Source organism: Castor canadensis, chromosome 16 (assembly GCF_047511655.1).
Source record: "Castor canadensis chromosome 16, mCasCan1.hap1v2, whole genome shotgun sequence".
Lineage (NCBI taxonomy): Eukaryota > Metazoa > Chordata > Mammalia > Rodentia > Castoridae > Castor > Castor canadensis.
The window spans coordinates 45,152,379-45,179,662 of NC_133401.1; the positions used below are offsets into that span (position 1 = coordinate 45,152,379).

Consider the following 27,284-nt stretch of genomic DNA (forward strand, 5'->3'; position numbering starts at 1 on the left):
GTGAGGCTCTGAGGAAAGGCTGACCTGGCTGGGCCACCCTCCCAGGCCAGGGCTCTACAGCAACTAAATAGCTCAATCTCAAAGTCAAGGTCACAGTAGCAGTGACCACCAGCCCAGAAGAGAAAGGTAGGAAGGAAGTGGTTGAATGATGTCCACCCAGCAATGACCTTCTAAGCAGCTGGCAGAGACAAAGCAGTTGTGGCCCTGGAGGCAGCATCTACAGGATGAGCCTGAACCTTCTAGGGCAGGCTGGAGCTCCTGGCTTCACCATTCTCTGTGCTGGGGAGGGTCCTAGGAGCAGCCACACAACCCAGTGTGCCCAAGCCCTCTTCTGCTGAGGTGTGAACTCAGCTGAGGTGGAGCCTTGAATTCTTGTTCTCATGCCTCTCGTCGCAATAGAGAATTTCTAGGAAGTACAAAGAAGACACTAGAAACCAAAATTACTAAGAGTGTTTCGTGACAGAAAGAACCATGGGATCTGTGAATTGAACTGGCTCTTACAGGTCTATTACTGATTTCACATCTGAGGCGTTAAAGCCAGAAATGGAGAAGGGACTTGCCCAAGGTCACATGGCAAATTAGAGCAGACCCAGCACTAATGCTCAGTCTCTTGACTTCTAGGCATTTGCTCCACAGTCAGAGAAGGCCAACCTGTCAGGATCAGCAGAAACACATTCCCTAAAAATAGCACTCAACAGCAAATGCTTCTTGTTTTTTTTTTTTTTTTGGGGGGGGGGTGGGGGCAGCAAATGCTTCTGAAATGGAATCATACCGATTCTTCCTTTATAACCAGTAGGCACACAAAGGTTCCCTTTAAAATATTAAAATAGTGTAACTTTTAAGAAATGCTGAGAAACTTGTGTATTTGGTGCTATAAATGAGATCACAATTCAATTTCCAGAGTAAGAGAGAGAGAATATGGAATAACATTGTAAGAAACTCAGAAGTTCATGTGAGCTTCTCTCTAGCCCTAGACTGGGATTCAGTCACCACGCACCACAGGAACCCTATCCAGGGCCTCTGCCAGCCCTCTTTGACCCCTTCCATGGGCCTCTAGAATGATAGGGAAACAATTCAAGGAAAGAGGGGCTGTTGGTGCAGATCCAAAAAAAAAAATCCCAAAAGGACCACAGAGTACCTGGTCTTCCCACAAGAAACAGAAGTGGAAACCCAATTGAAAAGTCACTCTTTTTCCATGTTGGGCAGGAAAAGTGGGGATGAGAGATGTAGGTTTACATCTAAACACGTATGCTGGCTTTCAACCCTCGAGACAGGACCTTCGGCTAGGCAAGCTGGGCTCTGTCAGCTACAGACAGGGATAGCAGTATGTGTCTTTACCGCCTCACGGGAATGAGACTCTGATAATGTGGGGGCTAAAAAAAGGTAACTCTGCCACTTACTAATTCTCTAACCAGGCAAATTACTCGACCTTGATAGACTTACTTTCAAAATCTGGTGAGTGGAATTAATATTGTATAGACCTTTCTGGGGCTGTGCTAAGACTACATGGACCAAAGCACATAAGGTGTGCATTAGGGCGGAGCCTGGCACATAGTAAGCCTTCACTTTTAAGAGCTGTAGTCCCTCCAGAGAGACAGAGGGATGGATGAAGAAGGGAACATTATTTCCTCCATTCTCTAGCAAAGGGCTCCCCTGGGAGAGGCTAATTTATAATGCTGTGTCTAGCTGCAAAGGTGCTAATGGGATTACACAGAGCAAAAGAAAAGGGAGGTACAATAGGTGTAATGTTTTTTGTTGCAAGACACAGCTGTGAAGAAAACAGACAAAGCCTGCACCCTTGAGGCTCCCCATACCTGCACCACTGCGGCGGGTGCTCATGTCTGCAACGTATATCCACTCGTTGGTGGCTGGGTTGTACTGCTCCACGGTGCTCAGGCACTGGCGAGAAGCCCCATCATAACCCCCAACAGCATACAGCTTCCCTGGAACAGACAAAAGAGCTGAAGGTGGGGCACAGACACTCACCTGGAACCAGAACTTGGTTGACACTTGTCTTTAACCCACTTGGGCCACATTTACCCTTATCAGAGTTCTGGGCCCCTTCCCAGGGGACCACCAACCACTTCCTAATCAGGGGAAGCATCTGTTACATTTCTGTCTTCTACTTGCTCTTAAGCCATGAGCTCTTTAGAACCAATTCTGAAACTCTTTCTCAATAAGGGCCCAGAATACCCTGCAAAGTTACTACCTGGCACCACTGGGCCCGACGGATTCTTGCTGGGGAACTAGGTTAAAACTTCTCCAGAACAAGGGACCAACTTTCTGGCTAACAGCTCACAACAGCAGATGAGATGAGTATGGAAAAAATAGTATTAATTGAGAACCCAAACCCTATCTTAGCCATTGCTTCCATTCCTTCTATCCTTCTGGCAGGAAAACATGGATGGAGTGCTCTGTGCACACTCAACAGAGATGGTTGGAATTCTTCTACAGACTACCTTGTGACCTCTGACCTAAGCATGGAGCCCTGAAGCACCATCCTCTATTCCAAAAGAAAATACCATTAAGCTGCTAACCACAAGCATCATTTCCACTTGGGGCTGGGATTAGGAGTAAGGTTGGACAAGGGAGCAGAAAATTGGTATTTGCACTGGTTGAGAGCAAACATCCAAACACCTGGGCTTAACATTTAGTTTTAGAATACAGTGGGCCAGCCCTTTTCTGTGGGTATTAGAGGAAGGAGCCTTACCTCACCTGTAGGCCTCAGCTCTGTGGGAGACCAGGAGTTCTAACAAGGATCTTGAACACTTAGCTGTAGGCTGAATAAACACAGCCAAATGCAAAGCCATTTAACAGAATTACTTAATCAATATATTTTTGGGCCATTATATACATTCTTTAAACCAAGAGTACAACTGGAATGTGAGAATCTGTAATCATTTTAAGCTAGAGGAAGACTCTGAGGCTCAAAACCATTCTTTATCACCAGGGCTGTTGATGCAGCAAAAGTAAAATCATTTCTTCCATCATTACTGAGCCTGGTTTTGTTTTCTGCCCCAGGGTCCTCTCAACTGACCCTTCTGAAAGAAAGAGACCTCATCCCCAGTTCTGCTCTCACTGAAGTCAAAGTAAAAACAAACTGAACAGTCCTTCCAGGATCCAGGCCACTCCCATTGTATGGGTTTGTTCAGACGTGATCATTTTCCTTACACACACTCTCTGCTCTGTGGGGTCCTCTGCCTGCACTTGATTCTTACTGTCCCTTGCCCTAAGTAAGGATTCTCCAGGCAGCCAGAAGCAAATTACCTGGTTTCCCCCATATTTTTTTTTCAGGGTGACTAAGGCTAAATAGTCATGGCAATGAGATGCCAAGAGCTGAGGAGAGTAAACCAGACAATGTAGAGAGTTGTGTCTTCGAGGCTACAATGAAAGAGTCTATTTTAGTTCCTCCCTCAAATCCTCATCAAAGCTGTAGGTTGGCTCTGCTACTGCCCCAGGTTGACCCACAGTCCAAAGAGCTTCAGATGCAGGAGAGGCAGGAGAACAAGTCCCTAGTCCATCTGCAGGACAGTGTTTCTCCCACCTTCAGAGCAGGCTCATAAAAGCCCTTGCCAAGGGCAGTTTTTTAAATCACTACCATTATGGCACCTTCTGTAACCCCCACCATCCAATCCAACTTTGCATCGGCTGAAAAAAAGTCCACTCAAGGTTTCTCCTTGAATCTATTAACAAGGATTTGCTATTTTTACCCCCTAGTCTATTGTTTGATGGTCCCGGCTGAGGAACTCTGGGGAAGTGGGAAGGTGGCTAGACAAAGCACTTACATTTGGCAGACAAATCAATTTCTGCTCCACCCGGAGGATGAGACTGCAAAACTCAATTTATCTTGGTAGGAGGACAAAGTCCTCGCCCTCACTAAGATGACTTACTTAGTATGTTGGGATAATATGTCTTGAAGTGAAATTTTAAACTACACAATGGTGGTACAGACTGAGTGCAGTAAGAAAAAAGAACCTGTTGACATCTAAGTTCTGCATGTTATACTCTGCCCAAAGCATATGTGCACGTGTGTGTTTATGGGTGTGCACATGGGTAAATGAAGAGATATTACAACTAAATCTTCATATCAAGACAGGTTAATGAGTCAGCATTAGCCTGTCAACTCTAATGTTTTTAGTTCAGTAGTCTAACAGTCATCCATGCCTTGCTTTGCTGAATTCACAGTGAAACTCCTATCTCTCAGCACTGCCAGTGGTCTGATGAGTGTAAGCACAGAGGACCTGGGTCTGAGGACTGGTTATGTTATTTATTATCATTGTAGCATGGAACATATCACTTAACCTCTCTGAGACTTAGCTTCCCCATCCAGAAGACAGAGAAAATCTGAGTTCTCCCTATGATCTTCAGAAGGGTCTTGGGAACAAATGACAGACAGTTTACAAACAAACTCTTGTGTGCTGTCTGACTAGACCTCAGACCTCATCACACCCCCCTGGCTCACCCCACATTCCTTTCCTGACTAAGCAGGACACTACAACCAGCCTGCCCTGCAGAGAAGGCCATCAGACCGAGGAGGAGCCCACCTTTCTCACGGCTCTGCTAATGTGCACCATGTGAACGTGAGGACAAGATTAATTTAACAATTAACTCACCCCCTCCATACTATGCACCTGGGTTCTATGCTGACTCTGGCTCTAGTGACAAGTGGCTAAGACGTAGGCTGGCATTTCTCCTTAAGGCTCCTGCTTCTCTCCCCACCCACTCCACCCCTTCTTACGCCTTGGGGTAGAATCTTCACCTGGAGCCTCAACCTTCCTCATCTGTGAACTTGGACAATGGTAACTAACTAAGAGGAATGATCTGAGGAATGAAACCACAGCAGGAAAATTATCAAGCAAAAAACCTGGGAATTTGGGTAGGGGCTGGCCACCACCCTCTGCTGCACTCCTTACCCTCCACGACGCCCACGCCCACACTGCTCCGTCGCGTGTTCATTGGGGCCACGAAGAACCACTCGTTGGTCTTGTAGCTGTATGCTTCCACTGACGCTAGGCCTGGAAGACAAGGGACTCGTGAAATTTCCATGGCTCTAGGCCTTGCTTAGCTGTATGAAAAACAGTGAGGATGGGGGAGAGGCCAAACCTGGGGCCGTGGACCTGGATCTAGGGCTCTGCACTTCTGCCTCACCATGTGACCATGGCAACTGCCTGAGATACATATGCACCGTCTACCTGAGCAGACCACTAAGACTTGATTCACAGGGTGGGCTGCATGAGGACAAGGGATGTGCCTGAACTGCACTGCAAATGTGAATTGTTAAATTTACAGAATCAACTAATACTTCAGTTCCAAGTAAATACCCTAGGTTGCCTCACTGAGTGCCATTCCAACCTCTTTTTGCTTGTCTTCCTTTAGCTAGAAAGCTAAAAACTTGCCTTTCAAGATTCCCTTACATGGAAATGTCATAATGAAAATCTCCGTATAGCTATCTAAAACAAATAAAAATGTCATTTTTTTCAAAAACGGAGAACAGGAAGGTAAAACCAGTCCTATCAAGGGGGTTGGTAACAATAGGAGGGGGAGGATGTGGGGAAAGGGTGAAGGAGAGTGAATATGGTAGAAATTTTTCATGCATGAAAATGGAAAAATGAGATATATTGAAACTATTCCAGAAATGGGGGGGAGAATGATGGAGGGGTTGATATAATATATCAACTATGATATATTATAACTTTTATAAGTGTCACTATGCACCCAAGTACAACAATAATATAATAATTTTTAAAAGTTTAAAAAAATAAAGAAAAAAAAAAGATTCCCTTGCAGTGGTGACTAAGCCAATGAGACCTCAACAGAAATCTGAAAGGATTTCTGGAATATATTTTGCCTTTATAATATCAGTGCAACCCTTCCTGCTTTTTACTACCTGGAACACAAATGTGTTGCTTGGAGTTGTGATCTTGAGGAAAAAGCCAAATGATTCTTAAAGAACTTAACCTCAACAGCCTTGAGCAATTAGGTCATGTTGGAACTGATAACTGAGCAAAACAAAATCCCTCACTTTTAAAGCCACAGTTTAGTCAGGCTTCCTACTTATAATCAAAAGCCAAAGTCCAAAATTAAATAATGCACCATTACCCTTCTGTCCTCTTTATTCTCAGATGGTGCTCACTAAACTACAGTGGGGCAGGTGGTGGGGTGGTGGGGGGGGCGGCCACAAAAACCCTAAAAATATATTAGTGAGGCAAAGAGAAGTCTAAAAATGTCATTGAATTATGAGACAGAAATGAAAATTCAGAGAAGGAAAACAATATTGGTTTTACCTCCCCAGAGGCGAAAGAATACCACTTTAGTTTAATAAAGTCACTGTCTACACAGATATCTACCCAGCAATATGAGAAGAGATGACATCATCTCTCCAAGCCATGTCTACTAGTATCTCAGGTTGGAGCTTAGAAGCAAGAAAAAACCCAGGAGTGAGAAGACACCTGTGGTAACGCAGCCTTGTAAGGCTCAATGGGACAGGAGAAAGGGCAGTGAGCCAGAGGACGGCCTGGTCCAGTATGGGTCTGATCCAGGCCTCCTCCAACTGCTGAGCCTTGGGGGCCCTCATCTGTGCAGTAGAGAGTTTAGACCAGAGTCCAGCCAGCATGCTAAGTCTCACCTGCCAGATATGGAGGTAGGAGAGGGACACTTTTGAGTGCAGGGTCCTTCCCAGGGCCCATCTGAGAATATGGTAGCTATATATTCCTGTGTAAGAAGGCCTGCTCTGGCCTCAAAAGTTGGGTGAGGAAAAAGGCTAGCACTACAGTCCAGATCTTGTACCCCCAAAGGCCCATGAGTGGCACTATTGGGAGAAGGTGGAACATTTAGGAGAAGGGACTCTGGGAGGTCCTTAGGTTATTGGAGGGCTGCCATGAAGGAGACTGTGGGATCCTGGGTTCTTCTTCTCATTTGCTTCCTGGCTGATGAGAGGAGCAGTTGTGTTCCGTCATGCACTCCCACAATGATGAGCTGCATTGCCACAGGCCCAAAACAATGGGGCCAATCAACCTCCCAACAGTGAGCCAAAATAAAGCTTTTCACTTCATATGTAAGTTAACTATCTCAATATTTCATTCCAGTGAAGGAAAGCTGACTGATGCATTTGGGCATGTTCCTGAGCCAAAGCTACAAATGAACAGGGGTTGGCCCATGAGCTGGCTGAACAAAGAAAGGTTGCACAGAGGCTATGTCCCAGGCCTGCAGGGGTGGAAACATGCCCTGGACCTACCGGTACTACCATCAAAGCCTCCCACCGCATAGAGGAGATCATTGAGCACCGCCGCGCCCAGCGTGCTGCGCCGCTCCTGCATGCTGGCAATGGACGTCCACTGGTCCTTCACGCCGTCATACACGTCCACTGTCCGCACCCGCAGTGAGCCATTAAACCCGCCCACAGCATACACATGGCCAGCCATGAACACCACACCTGAGGCACAGGAAACCAAGACATGAAGGTCAGGTTGGGCAGCTGATGGCGTGTATGGTGAGGAAGCAACAGAGGAGCAAGGCAGGCACACGAATAACTCACCACACAAGACAATCTCCAGCTTTAAGCATTTGGGACACATTAGGGGACTCATTGGACTGGTTTTCTTATTTGATTTCAAGGAAATTCCTGAATTGGCTTGAACTCCCAAGCACGTAAGAACTGACCTCAGAATGGACAGGTAAAAGCTGTGCAGGTGCCACCTAAGTAAATTCGGAGCAGCATGACTTCCAGCACAGAGCAAGAGACCAGCCAAGAAAAGGCAGCTGTTGAAAGAGGGCATGGGGATGTAGGGAACCAGCTTCTCACCTGCTCTGCATCTCCTAGAGGGAAGCTCCGCGATCTGATCCCACCGGTCCTCCTCGAAGTCATAGCATTCCACACTGCGGATGGCCTTGGGTGCCTGGCCGCCAACTACAATCATGACCTCCAGAAAGACAGGTGGATATTAGCTGGATCTTCACAGCAACTAGGTGGATGGGTAACCATTTCTTGGTCCTTGCACATGCTTGCTGATCTCTGGGGTGATCTGAGCTGCCAGTTTATAGAGCTGTGTCTATGGAGATGCTGGCCTTAGTAACCAACAGGTATGACTATTCCAGAAAAGTCTAACAAGTATCTTCCCACTGAAACATGATCATAAGGTCTATACTTTCCTAATTTCCTACTCTGAGTGGTGTTAGGGGTACACAAAGCCACTTAAAACATCCTCTATGATCTCAGCTCTCAGCATCCTCAAGGATTGCGGGGCAGGGGGACAACACATTTTATATCTAAATAAACTTAAATATAGTTTGGGAAAGAGCGCAGAATTTGGATGCATTTTTAAGAGAAAATTATTATTCAAAAGTATTCCTACATGCCAAGAGTGCAAGAGAGGCACTTATTCACTTCAGTATAGAAAAGAGTTGTGAAACGCTGCCATGTGGCAGTGATCCTAAAACTTATTTAACTGTGGTGTTGTGAAAAATAGTGTTAACCATACTCTTTCTGCCAGGCAGTAGTTACTGCTACCAGGAACCATAAAGTGTATTGTCATTCGTCATCACAGCCCTGTGAAGTAGACATTATCACTTACAGATAAGGGTACTAAAGCTCTCCAAGACCCTGTGCAAATGGCCCAAAGTCACCCATCAAAGGGTGGAAGGACTGAAACCCAAGTCTACCTGACACAGGAGTGAGGCTTGGCCCTACTCATCTGCGTTACAGACCGGATCTGTGGTCCATGTAAGCACAGCTCACAGCATCTCTGTTTGTCAAAATGCAGGTCACATTTCATTAGCGGGTCATGAAATCAACTTAATGAGTGTGCAGCATGCTTTCAATAGAACAGTACAGGAAATATAATTTACAGTGTTATTTCATAAAATGTTGGTCCTGGTTATACACACTTAGATAATCCCCTGGACAGCATGCTCTGGCTACATTAATAGAACTGCAGTACTTAATTGTGGAATCCCATTATTATGACTTTTGTCACATGCTATTAATAAAAATTAAAGTAGTAAGGCTAACTATAGCTTATGTGTTTTAATAAGCTTATATAAATTCACACTGCCCCCATAATAACAAAGCCATCACTCAATGGCATTCCAATACCCATTCTTGAATGGAAAGAAAGGGGTGGAAGTTGAAGCCAGCATATGCAAGCCAGAAGACTGACCATGACCTGTAACCTGTCTTATTTAACTTTGGCATGCATGGGAAACACCTGGAGGGCTGCTGGGCCACTTCCCGAGTTTCTGATCCAGCAGCTAGAGCAGAGCTAGCTGATTTAGCTAGCTAGATTACTTTTTTTTTTCTTTTTTTTTTTTTGGTGGTACAGGGTTTGAACTCAGGGCTTCATGCTTGCTAGGCGGGCACTCTACCACTTGAGCCACTGCACCAGCCTAGCTAGCTAGATTTCTAATGAGTTCCCAGCTGATGCTGCTGGTCTGTCCTTGGGTTCGTACTTGGAGAATCACTTTCTAACCCATGGCCTGTAGAGATTTCCTGATGTGTCTCATTGATGATTTTTGCCATTATGAATTGTTATAATGTTTTTTACTTCTCCATAAAGTATTTTGGGGGGGGGGATGACCACCTAAACCTGTGGGAACTCACAGGGGTACTACCTTCAGGTGGACATTATCTACCACACGAGGAAAAAAATCAAAGCTGACAACCGTTCCTCAAGGCCAACCATGTCTGCCCAAGATTTTAGACTTGGGTTCATCCACTGCTTACATGGATGGTCACTGCTCATAACTTAGTCCACAGTGTCTGTGAACAAATGTGGGTCTGCTCAAAACCTTCAAAGCCCAGAGATCAGTTCTGACTTCTAATGTGTTCCAAAGAAGCCTAGGACACAAGGACCAGGCTTCAGCTGCTACTGTTTCCAGAAATAAACATTCTGGAAACATTTGAATTTCCAGCCTGCTTCAACTAGAGTCCACTGCCCTGGGTCAAGGCAGCCTTTTTCAGAGAAAAGCTGGATTCTATATTATTCCCCACCTATAACTCTTTGCTTAGATAGACAGCCATGGGCAGGCAGGTACAGGGGGATGTTAATGAACTCAGGCACAAGCAAACTTCAGACAATGCCCCACTCACTCCTCCAGGAAGAACATTTCACCCCGGGTTTGCAAACATCCCTAGAACTTGCATTGTCCTGGCTTTGAGCTGTAAGGCCAAACTGAAGTGAGATATTACACAACTTTTCTTTGAAGTCTGATTTCTGGGGCAGAGAGGGAATAGAACCAGTCTTTGTTTTTCTTTCTGTATGACATCAGGCACCCTGTGCCTTGCGCAAGCCATACCCCTTACTTTTGAAATTACATCCCTTTCTGATCCCTCTACTTTAACACCTGTTTTCCTTCTGACCTCAGTTTACCTGTCATTTCCTCTGAGAGATTTTCTCTGACTTCTGTGTCCCTCTACCGAGATCTCACCTGCCTGTGTGTTCACGTGCTTTGACTGTCTGGTGACTTGTCTGTCTTCTCACTTAGACACACTTGGTCAACAAGACAATCCTAGGTCCTTACATTGCCAGGTAAAGTTGAGGACTCAAATGTTTATTTGAAATAAAAAGTCAATCACACGTGCAAGGAATTAAATGGAAAAAATACAGAGTTAAATGAGAAAAATACAAAATTTTCTTTGGCTAAGACACACTGGAACACCAGATTACAAATCTGACAATATCGAAGTAAACAATGTAAAAAGAGAATGATTTCCATCTTATGACACAGTCACCAGGACAAAGGTTTGTTCATTCCTTGCACAAGCTATGAAGCTTTGAGGGAATCTCACCATGTCTCAGACACTGTTTCCTGCCCAGGGGTGGGGGTTCATTCATATTGGAGAAAATTCACCACTTATTTCTGAGAATTTTCATAGTAACACAGAAACAATACACAGAAATGGAAAGATGTTTATGTTAAAATAAAACCTGAGTACCCTGAGTATAAGACAGCATTTTCAAAATGAATTTGTCTTTGAGCTCATAAAACCACTGATGAGAAACAATTTTTAACATTCAAACCTTATACCACAATTTGAGAAAAATTGTACAGTTTTTGTGGTAGGACAGTTACCTTTGGAGGTAGCTCAAGGCACCAGGAAAGAACACATATACATTTTGCTTCTCTCACAGGCATTAAAAAATACAATTTCTATGACAGTTCTTACAAGAAGCCATGGTACCAGGAGCACTGTACCCACCATTCTGTCGATAGTGTAGAATAAAAAGGGTAAATTTCCTATCTTGAATACTATAGAGAAATTGTTTCCATAGATATCTGATCTTAACCAATTAGGCAAATATGAGTGTTCCCAAAGTCTACATGTCACATCTCTGAAATTATAAACTTTCAACTGCTTAAGACGACCTCAGGATGTCACAACAAGAAGAGACCTGAACCATTCTCTGCTACAGCCCTCACATTTCATTTCCAGAGATGCTCAGACACAGGGAGTTCTGCAGGCATGGGTCTTTCTTTCACCAACATACCTAACCCCAATTTACTAAAGATCTTTGATGCCTTTAATGGAAATTATGAAATCACATCAGCTTATTAATGACCACTATTTTTTGAGGATCTCACTATGTCTCAGGCTGGCCCCTAACTCTTAGTTCAACTAGCTAGGACTGCAAGCACATGCCATTGTGCCCACCAATGACCACTGGTTTTTAAACAATTATCCTTTGAGGTTACACTGGGTAAAAATGATTGGTCATACAAGAGTCACAACAAACTGAAGAAATGGTTCAAGGCTGACACCAATACTGGACTGGGCATCATTTAACCACTCCCAAGGATTGAAGTCGACACAGAGAGGGAGTCTTTCGGGATACCTTAGCATCTTGATGTCAGGACTCAGTTCTCACTGTGTTGACAGCTGCAGAAGTTCTGCTGACTGGAGAGTTCTGGTTGGCAGAATACAGGCAAACTGAACTTTACTCCACAGGGATGGTTATTAGACAACTCCCATGGAACATACCTTGCTCTGGATGCACAAGTGGCTGTTTACTTTAGGGAGATTAGTGAGACCATGGGAAGACTATCTGACTTCTTAGAAAGGAATTGTTTCCTTCTCAGAAAGGTTTTTAAAGACACATATCATGCTCCTCCTTTCATACCAGGGTGACCATGGACTGAAGGCATGTTGACCCTCCCTCATTGAAATGACTACCACCTTCTAAGAGTCATAAATGCCAGAGAAGCCAGAGAAAGGAGCAGTTGGTCAACAGAGCCAAGCTTTCCAACCTACAAGTAGATTGAGAGTCTAACTCTGTCCTCAGGGCCACATACGTCATTGGACTCTCCACTCAGGTGAAAGGATCTACCTGGGCTTTGCACACTTTCTTCATGGGGCAAGAGCAGAGTGTGTCCAAACTCTCTTCCATGACCAGTGAGCTGGGCAGAAGGCAGGCCCAGCCAGTCGGTCCCTCGGGCCAGGGCAGGAAGCCAGAGTCTCTCTTACCCTGGTGCGTGGGGCCGCAGGGCTAACACCAAAAACTCATCCGGAGGAGTGTGTCCAGGTAGAGCCAGAAGACGTGTCCAAGTAGGTTCCTGAGCAACAGGTATGCCTGCCAAGTATTGACAGGCAAAGTACAGAGACAGTGGGGTCTGAGAACTAGACAATCTCAGGGCAAAGCCCAGCGAGACAATGGAGAAGGAGAAAAAAAAATGAGCTTTGTGATCAGGCACATCTGGGTTCAAATATCAGCCAAGTCACTCATGAGCTATGTAGACCACAGGCAATACATTTAACCTTGCTAAACCTCCTTTTCATCACCTGTAACATCAGGATAATAGGATGTTTTTCGTAGGTATCAGGAGGCTTCAATGATCTAAAGCACTCATCACAGTGCTGGGTAAATAGTAAACACTGAATGTTAGCTTCCATTATTAGAGTAACACCACTGTCATTATTATTGCTTCAAATAATTGCTAAAAAACAGACTGTAGAAAAGGACACTTATAAACCTATGAATGGGGGGTGGGTGATGATGGGGCTTTTTCAGGACTCCAGGGTATTTGCTGGGGGGTGGGGAGAAGGCAACTAAGATGGAATAGGGGCAATGTCCACTGAGGGACTTGTCCCAGATGAAAAGTCACCCTACCCACCTGCCAGCAAACCTCTGCTTCCAACACCATTTACTGAAAGCAAGACAGTCCAATTTAGGAGCAAGATGACCACTTCAAGCCTAAATGGCTTTTTCTGATTTGAATAGGAACGCCAACTGAACTAAAATGACAGTGAAAAGCGGCAAGTACAGTACATTTCCAAAGGATTCATTTGCATTGTCCTGGAACCTGATTTCTCTGCTGCCATGTGTGGAACAGGGCAATGTAGGAGGGCTCTGAATGGCTGAGAGACAGCCTCTGGTTGTCCATGGCAACCCAGCCTCAGGGAAAGTGCTGGGTGGTGGATGTGTGGGAGCGAAGACGATGCTATTAGCTGTTCCACCTTGAATGTGTCAGTATGATCTGTGTATCTACAGCTCAGGAAAAGCACCCTGATTACCCTCTGTAGCGATCTCAAGGCAGACCCTGTTCCTTTTGGAGAAGGGAATGTGGCTGGCAAACAGAGTCACTGCTGAGAGATGCTAAGGATAGAGCAAGTCTCTCTCTACCACTTCATTTCCGGAAGTTTGCTCTGCAGAATGCCTACTGGACTGAATTCATGAAAGCCCAAGCTAGCATGTCCTTGGAAGTCCCTTGGCAGTCCCTCCAATTAGCCCAACTGTCATTTACTCTTCCTTCACTTATTTGGTCATTGACAAGTCCTATCTTACCTTCTATGAGAGACTTCTTAAAATTAAAAGTCCTCAAAAGGGAGGAATCAGGTTGCTTTCCACACAGCACCCAGCTAAAAGGCTTTTGTGGAGTTTAGAGGCAATACCATAAAAAAGTTCAGAGCTCAGGTCTGGGGCCAATCATCTAGCTTACCATCTTTGCTCAGTCATCAACTAGCTGTGCATTAAAGATAGGTCACAAATCCTTTGGTCCACCTACACTCAAACATGGAATTTAATTCCCCTCCCCTTGAGTGTAGGTTAGCCTTAGTGACAGATGCCTAACAAAGAAAACATGGCAAAAGTGATGAGACATTAGAACCAGATCCTCCCCAAACAAGCCTTAGACAACTGCATCCCTGACCAATAGCTCCACATCACGAGAGACCCAGAGCCAGGATGACCCAGCTACACCACTCTGGGATGCCTGCCCACAGAAACTGTGAGATAATCAATGTTTGTTGGGTTAAACCACCAAGGTTAAGGTCATTTGTAGTGCAAAAATAGATAACTAATACAATAATGAGTAAGTACGAACCTCAGATCCAATTTCCCTACCTAAAAAATGAGGCTAATTACAATTAGGAAACTCCTGTGGAATAATACATGTCAATCTCTGAGCCCAGTGTTTGACACATGGTAAGTGCTCAGTAACTTCATTATCATCATTGTGAGGATTCATATTGTGCAGTGCTTAAAAGCCTGGGCTTCAAGTGTTCAAACTCAGAATCAAGTTTGCCACTTAAGAGTCTGTAAAGGCCAGGCAAGTCACTCAACTCACTGAATCTCAGTCTTCTCCAGCATTCGCACTTCCAGACTCATTAGGGAAACAAGATAATGTATATTTAGAGCTTAGCCTAAAACACAAACAAAGAAGCTGCTCAGTAATTATCATTTAAACAATGCCACTGTCTCATCACCAATGCTTTTGGTGGTAAGGACAATGACCCAGGAAGACACAAGACGCAAAGGACACAATCCTCTGAGTAATCCTCAGAGGCGGGTCACCATGCACAACTTGCAGGAAGTTCCCTCATCCCTGTCCATATCCTCCAACACCCTACAATGTCTCGCCCATCCCCCTAACATGGTACTTACATGCTATGCTGTAACTGTCCTTTCACATCTCTCCCCTCCCCCTAGTCTGAGTCCCTTGGAGAAAGGTCCAGCTCCTGTGAGCCCTTGTGACTCCGGCACCTACCCCAGTCCCTGACAGTGAATTCTCTAAGGAAGTGAGTTAGGTGAGTGAATTAATAAATTAATGCTTATGTGATAGTTTACAGCTTGTTGCTAAGTTTCAGAGAGTTGTTTTTAACCTAAGAGCCTCACAATCCTACTCCTCCAGAAATGACAACTGGGTCCGTTCGATGTTGGATGGCTGTATGGACGCAACTTACATTAGTGGTCAAGGGAGAATATAAGTTGCACATAATCCTAAGTCTATGCAAAAGAGCATGCACGACTGCTAAACACATTGGGGATAAATGACCGGGGCAAAAATGTCACTTCTTTAAGAATATATGTCTTTCATTCAAAGAAAGTCTTTACTATCGCCCATCCTGTGCCAGGATCTGGGCTGTGTGCCAAGGACACAAAGGAGTAATGCCTGTTATCATGGAACCTGCAGTTTAGGGGAGGAAAAGAGAGCTCTAGAGAAGGACCCTAAATATCTACCCAAAATGTCAGCCCAGGTTACTCAGCATTCTCCTGAAGTCACTGTCCCCATGGTTCAGAAACCAATGATGTCATCATCAACCTGACCTTTGCTTCTCTTAATTAACCTTTCTCATCAATCATATTTCTACATATGAGCGATAATAAAAAACTGAAATGTAAAAAGAAAACAACTGCATCAAAAACTATGAAATATCTATGGATAAATCTGACAAAAGGCATGCAAAACCACTCCTAGACAACTACGAAATGTCACTGGGAGAAACTAATGAAGAACAAAATCTATGGTCAGGCAGACCTTGTCCACAGCTCAGAAGGCTCAGTGCTAAGACTGCAATCCTCCCAATAGACATGGAGACTAAATACAACCCAAAATCAAAATCCAAGTAGCTTTTTTGTAGAAATAAGCAAGTTGAGTCTGAAAAGGGTACAAAATAGAAAAAACTTTGAAGAATAAAACTGGAAAATTCATACTACCTCCAGACTTAATCTAAAGTTAGCAATCACAGCAACATGTATTAATAAAGACAACAAATAGATAAATGGAACAGAATAGAATCTGGAAACAAATACATAGTCAATTATTTACAACAAAAAATGGCAAAGTAATTTGATGGAGAAAAAAGAATCTTTCCCACAAATGGTATGGAATGACTATACTCATGTGCAAAAAAATATGAAACTTGACCCTTACCATACTAAAAAAGAAAACTTCTCAATGAAACCCACCAAAAACTGTTAAAAAAGGAAGGGGAGGAAGAATGGTAGTTAACGAAGAATGTAGAGATGAGGTGAATTTGATCAAAGTACATTATATATATATATATACATGTATATATATACACATATATATATGTATATATACACATATATATATGTATATATATACATATATATATGTGTATATATATATGTATATATATACATATATAGTAAATATTGCAATGCCCCTTTGTAATAAAAAATTTTTAAAATAAAGATCTAATTAGTCAACATCCTTGCTATACTTAGTAAGTCAATTAATTTCAGCACTATGATGAATATGTAGTAATATTTAATTTTGGCATTAATTTGCATTTCCTATTGACTAAAGAAATTACACACATGTTCATATGCTTATTGATTACAGGGATAAACTATTTTGTGAAACTGAACAAAAAAGAAAAGAAAATTTCCCAAGATGGACCCTGGACCTAAGTATAAAACCTAAAACTTTAAAGCTTCCAGAAGAAAGTACAGGAGAAAACCTTCATGACTTCAGATTAGGTGAAGATTATTTTAGACAGAATTCAAATCATAACAGAACAAAATTGAGAAGATTTTAACCTCTTGTTCTTCCAAGGATAGCCATTATGGGAAAAAGTATGGCGGATCCTCAGAAAATTTAAAATAGCACTACCATATGATCCAGCAATCCCACAACTGGGAGTACATCCAAAGGACGTGAAATCAGTACATCAAAAAGATATCTGCACTCCTGTGTTCACTGCAGCAATATTCACAATACCTAAGATATGGAATCAGCCTTGTCTATTAACAGATGGAGAGACAAGAAAGATATGGCATACTTACAAACCGGGATATTATTTAGCCTCAAAAAAGAAGGCAATCTTGTCATCTGCCACATAGTTGCATAATAGAGGACATTATGCTAAGTGAAATAAGTCAGGCACAGAAAGACAAATCCTGTGTGATCTTTCTTACTCCACATCCAGAATCTAAGCATTAAACTCATGGAGTAGAATGGTCATTACTGGGGGTGATGGGGGGAGGGTTGGGAAGAACTGGTTACAGGATACCAACCTTCCGTTAGATCAGAGGAATAAGTTCAAGAACTCTGTTTTATAACATGGTGACTATAGCTAATAACAACATAGTGTATTGTTGAGAATCATTGAAAGAGTAAACTATAAATGTTCTCACCACAGAAAAAGTGTGGAAGGTAATAAGACATGTGTTAGCTCAATTCAGCCATTCAACCGTGTATACATATTTCAAATCATATTATACGTAACAAATATACAGTTTTTTTCTTGTCAATTAAGATCATTAATTGATCTTTTAAAAACCCTTTCTATTATTCCAAATACACTGCTATGAAAATGAAAAGACAAGACACAGGATGGGATAAAATATTATAAACAGAGGCAAACTGTGAACTAGGAAAAATATATGAAATACATACATACACACAAGGCCTAATCTCCTTAATGTAGAAAAAGCTCTTAACAACTAATAAAAAACATACGATCCAATAGAAAAATGGCCAAAGGACACAAATAGAGAATTCCCCCAAAAAAGAAATACAAATGCCAGTAATCATATGAAACCAAGATTAATCTCACTCAAGATTTAAGAAATGCAAACTAAAAGATGCAGTCTTATAAAGAATATTTGACATAGAAATGTTTATAATAGAAAAAAGGGAAATTACTCCAAAGTCTATAAATAGAAGACAATTAAATACACAATGGTGCAGAGATACAATGAAATACCAAGTACACATTACAACTGAAAGGCAGATTTCCCCCATACTGGTAACATTAAAAGCTGTCGGTAGCACATGGCTGAGTAGGGGAGGATTATTTTAATCCATATAACAAGATCCCAGTCATCTAAAAGTGCACATTTTTATCTGTTTCTGAATAAGCGCACAGAGAGAGTTCTGAAAGAAAACCCCCAAAACGCTAGCAGTGACTGACCCTGGGAGGGATCCCAGGTGAATTTCCTTTACTTCTAAATTGCATGTCCTTGTAATAATCTACAATTTGTACATATTTCCATAAGGAAAGAAAGCTAAGTTTATTTTGAAAAACTATGAAGAAGTTGCAATGCAATGTTCAACGAAACAAATCAAAACATCAGCATCAAGCTGCAGGAAGGCAAGTGGCCAGCCAGACCAAGGCCCCTGGCCTGTGGCAGCGCCTTCCTCTAAATGGCACGGGACCACAAGAAGCCACAGGTAAGTACACATTCCAATTTGTAAAGATAAAGCCAGAGAATAGATCTTCAGGACGAGAATGACTCAGTTCTAACTGTGGTTCTGCCATAATAGTTGTGTTGACCCTTAGACAAGTCAAATAACCTCTCTGAACCTCCATTTCCTCCTTCGTAGAACAGGGTACTAAGTGGCTCCACCCTGTAGGATCATGGGGAAGTCTAAATAAGATACACTTGTGATGTCCTCGGCTACGTGCTTGGCACATTTAAGCACTTACTAAAGACCAGACATTTGTATTATTAGCTGTGACATTTGTTCACTTTGCAACCATTTTATTCTCCATGGTCTGGGATCATAGAACAGCGTGGAAAGAAGGAAGGGCCAAGCTCAGAGAAGCCCAACATCTATTCGTGGGCAATGACATGCTTCTCTACCCTGGGAAAACTTCTTGGAAGCAGCAGGCAAGGAGGAGGGCATCCAGCTGGAGAGAGGAGGAGGATATGACAAGGGCCTAAATGATTTCCTGGTGCTGCCGATCATGCAGTCAATGAGCTAACACAACTCCCTCTTTCCTTGCCCCAGACATCAGTATATTAGGATAGCAGAAAGACTCCTAGGATGACAGGCCAGAAAGGATTTTGAGGGTCATGGAGAACCACATCCCGAGTTCTGCAAATAAGGAACATACAGGCCAGCTCCTGCTGGGAACCAAGTAGTGAGCATCCAGCTGACTCCCAATCATGGGGTCCTTTCCTATGCCCATCCTTCTGTCCCCCTGGCTGCTTCCTCACTAGTTCTCAACTCCCCACTCCCTTTCCCTTGTCCCCTCTTGCACCCCCAATTGTCCTTTATGTCCCTCCCTATGGTGAGGGAGGAAACCAGACTGAGACTTTTCTGACTCAAAGGCCTACAACAAGCACTGTTATGGTCATCACTATGTGAAAACCGACATCACCTTTCCTCTTCTTCCAACAGAAATTGACTGCAAACCATGGTATACATGAGTACATGGAAGAAAGGAGGAACTCTGGGTTATTCTCAAACCTGCCTGACAACACTTCAGGTTACCTTGAAACTCTTAAGAAAAGAGGACCCAGGAGAGAAGGGGACTGTCCAATTCAAGAGGGACCAGCAGACTCCATCCCCTAGGTCATAAATGTAACCAAGAGGCAGGGCGTCCATGGGGTGAGGAAACGCTTGGCGTCAGGAGTGGAAGGCTACCTCCCCAGACACAGTCCTGACTCTTGGCCATCACTGGGCCGGGACTTACCTTGGGCAGGCTGACTGGAGTCCGGGGCTTGGTCCTGGGATTCTTAATCAAGAGCCTCTGATCCAGAGGGAGCAGATGGTATTTCATGGCCTCGATGAGGAAGTCCTTACAGGTGTTGTTATTCTTTATCAAAGCTTCCTCTTCAACTGTCTGCAGGTAACAACCCACGGGTGATCCTAGAGCAGAGCTTGGCCATGTTTCCCAAGCTCAGTCCCCAGGCTGAGTCATTCCTGCACTCTCACTCACTCATTTCCACACAACACTGTCTCAGAGCCAGAGAGGAAGATCCACGGAATTACAACTTTCCTGGATTTCAAGAGCCTGGTGGGGGCTAAGGGATCAAGTTCTGCCATTCGATAGGGACTCAAATCCCAGTTCCACCACTTAGCATCTCTAGTTCTCAGTTTCCTCGTCTGGAAAATGGGTGTGCTGGACTTAGCTACAACCTCACTAGTTGTGTTTATTTTCTGAGGCTTAAATGAGTTCATGCAAAACAAAAAACAGGTGGTTGTCCTGAATGCCTCTTCCCACATTCTTCCTGGTCTGAGTACATTATAATGTTTAAAACAAATGTACAGTGACCTGAGAGCAGAGCAAGGGAAAGAGGAAAGGAGGTGAGACCAACAGCCAACATTTGGAGGCACTGAGTAAAAGAAAGTGGTCAAGGAGAAGGATTGATTCATAGCCATTTTCTTGTAGTGAACGTCTCAGGGAGAAAAGGGGCCAGTGAAGCTCTCTCTACCAGAGTAGTAACACCAGAGTAGAAATAAAGTCTTACTTATTGGCCTAACCTCAGACCCAATCTAGGCTGGTACTCTGATTTCTCCACCTTGTATTCCAGAACTCAGGACCCATTTGCAGGACTTCAGCAAATATAAATCTAAATGTCTCTTGAGCCAGACTAAGGGGAAGATATGCCAGCTCTGACTCTCAAATCTCACCATGTGTCCTAGTCACTAAGTGGCATATCTAGCACAATAATGTGACCTTCTGAGGCCACGCCATGTGGGGGAAGACCAATTCCATGCAGTAGCAACTGTAATTGATTGAATGTCTCCTGTCTGGGCAGTCCTGTGCTGGTCCCCAGAATACACTGATGAACAAGTCTAGGCTTCTGACCTAGGGAGGTCAAATTCAGTCATACAGTACAAAGGGCCTCTCACCTCAATTACCTCAGCCCCCTGCTAGTCATGCACAAGGCCTGGCTGAGCCTCTCCTGGGTCCCTTCCTGTTGCCAGGAATGAATATATGTCCAGGCCATGACCTGCTGAGCAGCACTGAAACCAGCAGGAAAGGGATTGGTAAGCCAAGGTATCTGTTACCTCTGGGCACCTCCTTCCCCAGCCGCAGAGGCCATCCCCAGGATCCCACCAGGCTAGACTAGTTTGAAGTTTCAAGGTCAGATGATTGTTAATGAAACATCCTTCCTAGAGGGGTTTCACCCTGTGAGGCTGATTTAAAAAAAAAAAAAAAAAACCTTTAAAAAGGGGGCCTGGGACTGGAGGCGTGACTCAAGCAGCAGAGTGCCTGCCTAGAAAGCACAAAGTCTTGAGTTCAAACCCCATACCACGAAAGGTGGTTGAGGGGAGCTTACCCAACAGTTCTTATGCCATGGCCTCTTACCTCTTCTTTTCCAGACTCCACAAGTACTTTGCAATAATTACCCCAGAACTATTTCCTAATGTCTTTGTTAAGTTTCAGTTGTAATATGACAAACTTATAGCCAACATAATACTTAATGGAGAAAAACTGAAACCATTTCCCCTAAAATCAGGAACGAGACAAGAGTGCCCACTGTCCCACTCCTATTCAACATAGTCCTGGAATTCCTAGCCAGAGCAATGAGGCAAGAAGAAGAAATAAAAGGAATACAAACAGGTAAAGAAACTGTCAAAATATCCCTATTTGCAGACAACATGATCCTACCCCTCAAAGACCCAAAAAACTCTGCCCAGAAACTCCTAGACACCATAAACAGCTTCAGCAAAGTGGCAGGATACAAAATCAACTTACAAAAATCAGTAGCCTTCTCTATACACCAACAATGAACAAATTGAGAAAGAATATAGGAAAACAATTCCATTTACAATAGCCTTAAAAAAATCAAATACCTAGGAGTAAACTTAACAAAGGATGTGAATGACCTCTACAAGGAGAACTACAAACCTCTGAAGAAAGAGATCCAGGAAGATTACAGAAGGTGGAAAGGTACTCATGGATTGGTAGAATCAACATAGTAAAAATGGCTATACTACCAAAAGCAATCTGCATGTTTATTGCAATTCCCATCAAAATCCCAGTGACATTCATCACAGAGATTGAAAAATCTACCCTAAAGTTCATTTGGAACCACAAGAGACCATGAATAGCCGAGGCAATACTCAGCAAAAAGAGCAATGCTGGAGGTATCACAATACCCGACTTCAAACTATATTACAAAGCAATAGCAATAAAAACAGCATGGTACTGGCACAAAAACAGACATGAGGTCCAGTGGAACAAAATACAGGACCCGAATATGAATCCACACAGCTATGCCCACCTTATTTTGACAAAAGTGCCAAAACCATGCAATGGAGAATAGACAGCCTCTTTAACAAATGTTGCAGGGAAAAGTGGTTATCTACCTGCAGAAAACTGAAACTAGATCCATGCCTATCACCCTGTACTAGTATCACCTCAAAGTGGATTAAGGACCTTAATATCAGATCCAAAACTCTGAAGTTAGTACAGGAAAGAACAGGGAATATTCTGGAAGCAATAGGTATAGGCAAAGAATTCCTCAGTAGAACTCCAGCAGCCCAGCAACTAAGAGAAAGGGTAGACAAATGGGACAACATGAAATTAAAAACTTCTACACAGCAAAAGAAATGGTCTCTAAACTGAAGAGACCACCCACAGAATGGGAGAAAATATTTGCCAGCTATACATCAGACAAGGGACTGATAACCAGAATATATCAAAAAACTAAACTCCCCCAAAATCAATGAACCAATAAAGAAGTGGGCAACTGAACTAAACAGAACTTTTTCAAAGGAAAAAATCCAAATGGCCAAAGATACACATGAAAAAATGCTCACCATCTCTGGTCATAAAGGAATGCAAATTAAAACCACACTAAGATTACATCTCACTCCTGTTAGAATAGCTATCATCAAAAACATCATCAACAACAAATGTTGGCGAGGATGTGGGGTAAAAGGAACCCTCGTACACTGCTGGTGGGAATGTAAGCTAGTACAACCACTCTGGAAAACAATATGGAGACTCCTTAAAAAACTAAACATAGATCTGCCATATGATCCAGCAATCCCACTCCTAGGGATATACCCAAAGGAATGTGACTCAGGTTCTTAAAAGGGCATCTGCACACCCATGTTTACTGCAGCACTATTCACAATAGCCAAGCTATGGAAACAGCCAAGATGCCCCACTACTGATGAATGGATTAAGAAAATGTGGTATCTATACACAATGGAATTTTACTCAGCCACAAAGAAGAACAAAATTTGTCATTTGCAAGTAAATGGATAGAACTGGAGAACATCATCTTAAGTGAAGTTAGCCAGGCTCAGAAGGTCAAAAATCATATGTTCTCCCTCATATGCGGATTATAGACCTAAAACAAATTCAGTAATATTATTGGACACAGGTCACACACTAAGGGGAGAATGTGCACGGGAGGAATAGGGAAAGGGAAAGAAACCTAAAACTTGAAAGAGTTTGATGTGCCCACTGTAGAGAAGCAAATAAAGTAATCTTAAACTGGCATAGGCTACTATGGGAAGGTGCCAGGAAGTAGTAAAGAGGTCTGGTAGAGATGAGCCAATCCCGGTTGCAATACACAAGTGCATGGAAGCAATGCTAGGAATCTCTCTGCATAGCTATCTTTTATCTCACCTAGCAAAAATGCTATGTCTTTCTCTTCAACAAAATTGGACAAGAGGGCAGAACAGATTCTGGCTGGAAGTGAGGGGGGTGGGGGCAGGGGAGAGAAGATGGCTCAAACAATGTATACACATACGAATAAATGTATAAACAATTTAAAAAATAAAAAAAGGAAAAAAAGTTTCAGTTGTAGACACCTGGTAGAGACTGTGACCTGGGGTCTCTAATATTCCTTTAGTTTTCTCTGGAACCCAGGGCCCCTGGAATATACCCTCCCTGTGGAAATGAGACTGTGCTAGAGGTCAGATACTGGCCACTCCACCTTAGCGCAGTTTCCCACAGGACAGCTGAAGTCTGATCTCACAGGCAGGTTCCTTCACTTAGAGGACCTTTACGACAGGAAGGATAAACTGCCACCAGGTGGCAGCATTACCACCCAAGGAAGCATACAGCGCCCACACAAAGGTTTCAACTGTATGTCCTTCAGCACCTGCAAAGGGGGCTCAGAGCAGAGATTCAGAGAACATGTCACTGACTCCTTAGGCCTGTAGCCAACAGTGTTATAAGCATAAGACTTTACAAGCGCTCAGGAAAATCCTATGTCACCTATAGTCACAAAACAACACCAACACCAACAAGCACTCACTGAACACTGTGTCATGGGCTTCTCATGGATCATCTAGCTTTCCCCTCTATTAGGACAGGTATACTGTTTTGACCAAATGAGAACACTGAGATCTTAAAAGGTTACAGATGGCAGGGAGTGACGAGCTGGGCTCCCAGGCTGCTGGGCCTCCACCCTTTCTTGCAGAGCCCCCTCTGGGACAGCTGAGGGCTACATGACTGCCTTAGTGTTTCATTTAGTTCACACATTTTAATGTTTAATGCCATCAGCTATGCAAAATAAGCCATGTGATAAGCAAACAGAAGAGAGTATCAAAGGTGGAAGCTCACACAAGTGTGTGCTCCAAAGCCAGGGTGATGTGGACTTGAATCCTGACCCTCCCTCATGCTAGCCAGTGAGCCCAGATCAATCCCAACCCTCAAGGCCCACAGTTGTAAAAAGAGAGTTTTAAATGTCACCTCACAGGGGACAAGTGAGAAAGCATGTGGCATCATAGGGGCACCCCATAATTCTTCAGTTTTCTTTCATATCTTGGAGGAAGTAGAAGCAGTATGTACTGTAGGCACCCACAAAGAGCTGGCTTTTACAGTCCTGAACTGGGATCCAAGTTGCCTAAAACTATGGCAGAAAGGGAACACAGAAACATTATAGAGGTGATCCTTTTTGTTTTGTCCCTTATAAGAACAACAACTAACTTTAATTAAACGCTTGTTATGCTAAGCTCCATACCAAACACTTCACTTGCATACTGGCAATTCCTGTAGTCCCTGAGCAGCCCTACTTTTATCTACTGTAACTCTGCATGACTGAAATAACTCAAAGCTTGTAAGTAGTACAGCAAGGACTGAAACCTGAATGTTCCACTGTCAAACCTATGCGCTTAAGCTTCTCATTACCACACCTCGCACCTAACCTGGTGGATTGGTGTCCTCAGCCCATGCAGAAGACCCATGAAACTCCTCTACCACACCACACACCAGGGCTCCTCTTCTAGTCCTCAGGACTAGGTGAACAGGGCAGCACTCACCTGGACTAGGTAATCCCTAGGTAAGAGTGGGAGTCGGACATGTTCCATTAACCTTGCCATGTGCTCTAACCGGGTCTCTTTCTCATAATTGATCCAAGAAATCACAGCTTCAAACACCTATAAAGGAAAAAGACAAAGGTTTCAAACAACTTCAATCTATAAAAAACGGGAAAAAAGTTACAAGTCATCAACAAAAGGTGTTTAATCAAAAACTCGATATTTAAAGGAAAGCAAAAGTTAAAAACAAAAAGACTTTATTTTCTAGCTGGTCTTGGAGAGAGATCACACACACACACACACACACAGACAAATCTGCAATCCCAAAAGCAGAATTATCATGGTTCATTGCGAAATGAAAATCAGTTGTAATTGTTACTGAAGAGTAGAAATGCGGAGCAGTAACTGTGACCCAAGTGTAAGACGACAGCTCAAGAGGCACAGAAGTCCTAGGGGCAATGTCTTCCTGCCCCTTATTCATCTCCATATACAGTTAATGCAGAATGAAAATAAGAATGCCCCCTGCCTACCTAAAACTGGCTGTGATGATAAATACAACACTGAATGACAAAGAAAGGCAAAATTTTCTTCTTGGCTTAAACCTCTCTTTTGAGAAGAGATTCTATTTCTACACACATTAGAACCAAAGGGCTTGGGACCAAAAGGAAAGTGTTATTCTTTGTCAAGGATAACCCCACATTCAAAGTCTGTACCACCATGGGCATACAGACAGGTAAAGTTCAGTGTTGGTGGATATCCAGCTACATTAGTGAAAACTTAATTAAATACAGCTTTAGAAGGAAGTTAAGAAGGTGAATATGGTTGATTTACTTTCTGTACAAGAATGAATACAGAATTTTAAAACTGTGGAAATCACCATGTGAAGAGGACTAAGGTAGACAGGAGAAAAATTGAGGAGATGAACTAATTCAGGTTGTAATAGATATATACATGGAAATGTCACAATGAAACTCTCTGTATAGCTACCTTAAACAAACACAAATGTCTTTTTTCAAAAACAGAGAACAGGAAGGTTAAGCAGGTCCTATCTGGGGATTAGCACAAGTGAGAGTGGGAAGGATACAAAGAAAGGGTGTAGAAGGATGAATGTGGTAGGAATATTATGTACTCATGTATGAAAATGGAAAATGAGACCTGTTGAAACTGTTCCAGGAATGGGGTAAGGGGGATTAAGGAAAATGATGGACGGAGTGAATTCAACTATAACATCTTGTAAGAATTTTTGTAAATGTCACAATGTCCCCCAGTACAATAATAATAAAAATAAGTTTTTAAAAATTTTTAAAAGAAATACACCTTTCAACAAGGGTGGGGGGAAGAATTTGGCAATGTCAACTAAGAATGAAAATATGCATCTTGTTTGGTCTAAAAATACCACTTCTAGACTCTGGCTACAAAAGTGCTCACATAAACTGGGCACTGGTGTCTCGCACCTGTAATCTTAGCTACTTGAGAGGCTGAGATCAAGAGGATCATGGCTCAAGACCAGCCTAAGCAAAAAGTTCACAAGACCCCTATCTCAACCAGTAACTGGGCACAGTGTCATACACCTGTCATCCCAAGCTATGCCATAGACTGAGATCAGAAGGATCCTGGTTCCAGGCCAGCCTGGGCAAAAAGCAAGGCCCTATCTCAAAATGACCAGCAAAAAGGGCCAAGGAGCACAAAACTCTGAGTTCAAACCCAGTACCACACTACCACACAGAAAAAAATTTTAAAAAGCTCACTTAAGCGTGAGAGAATGTGTGCCCAAATTTCTGCTGAAGCGCTGTTGTAGCAGAATTTTTAAAAGGAACAACCTAAAACCACTAATGGAGAAATTATTAAAATAACATCTCTACCATTGGTTTCAGGTATTAAAAATAAAACAAGACACCTTCTAGTGCCAGGAAACAAGAAAGTGCTCACAGATTAAAGACAAATGCCAAAAGGAGACAGAACAATTCAATGGGCCTTCTCTTGCCGGTATTTGGGACAGCATGAACTTCAAAGAGAACAATAAAGAAGTAACACCAGCTCTGATTTATCATTTATATTGGGGGGGGGCAGAGAATGAATGGGAAGAG

At 43.1% G+C, this 27,284-nt stretch overlaps 1 protein-coding gene across 9 annotated transcripts in view; it reads right to left on the reverse strand.

Moving 5' to 3' along the window:
• The window catches only part of Klhl3 (kelch like family member 3), a 112,320-nt gene that overhangs the window by 12,148 nt on the left and 72,888 nt on the right, over nt 1–27,284 (reverse strand). For 8 of the 9 annotated variants that reach the window (XM_074058863.1, XM_074058858.1, XM_074058857.1 and 5 more), the window contains 6 exons: nt 25,201–25,317; nt 19,661–19,810; nt 7,802–7,919; nt 7,235–7,432; nt 4,914–5,015; nt 1,815–1,943 (listed from right to left, as the gene is read on the reverse strand). In XM_074058863.1, the coding sequence (XP_073914964.1) occupies nt 1,815–1,943; nt 4,914–5,015; nt 7,235–7,432; nt 7,802–7,919; nt 19,661–19,810; nt 25,201–25,317 (814 nt within the window). The remainder of the gene's footprint in view (nt 1–1,814; nt 1,944–4,913; nt 5,016–7,234; nt 7,433–7,801; nt 7,920–19,660; nt 19,811–25,200; nt 25,318–27,284) is intronic. The other variant, XM_074058859.1, reaches the window with a different exon arrangement.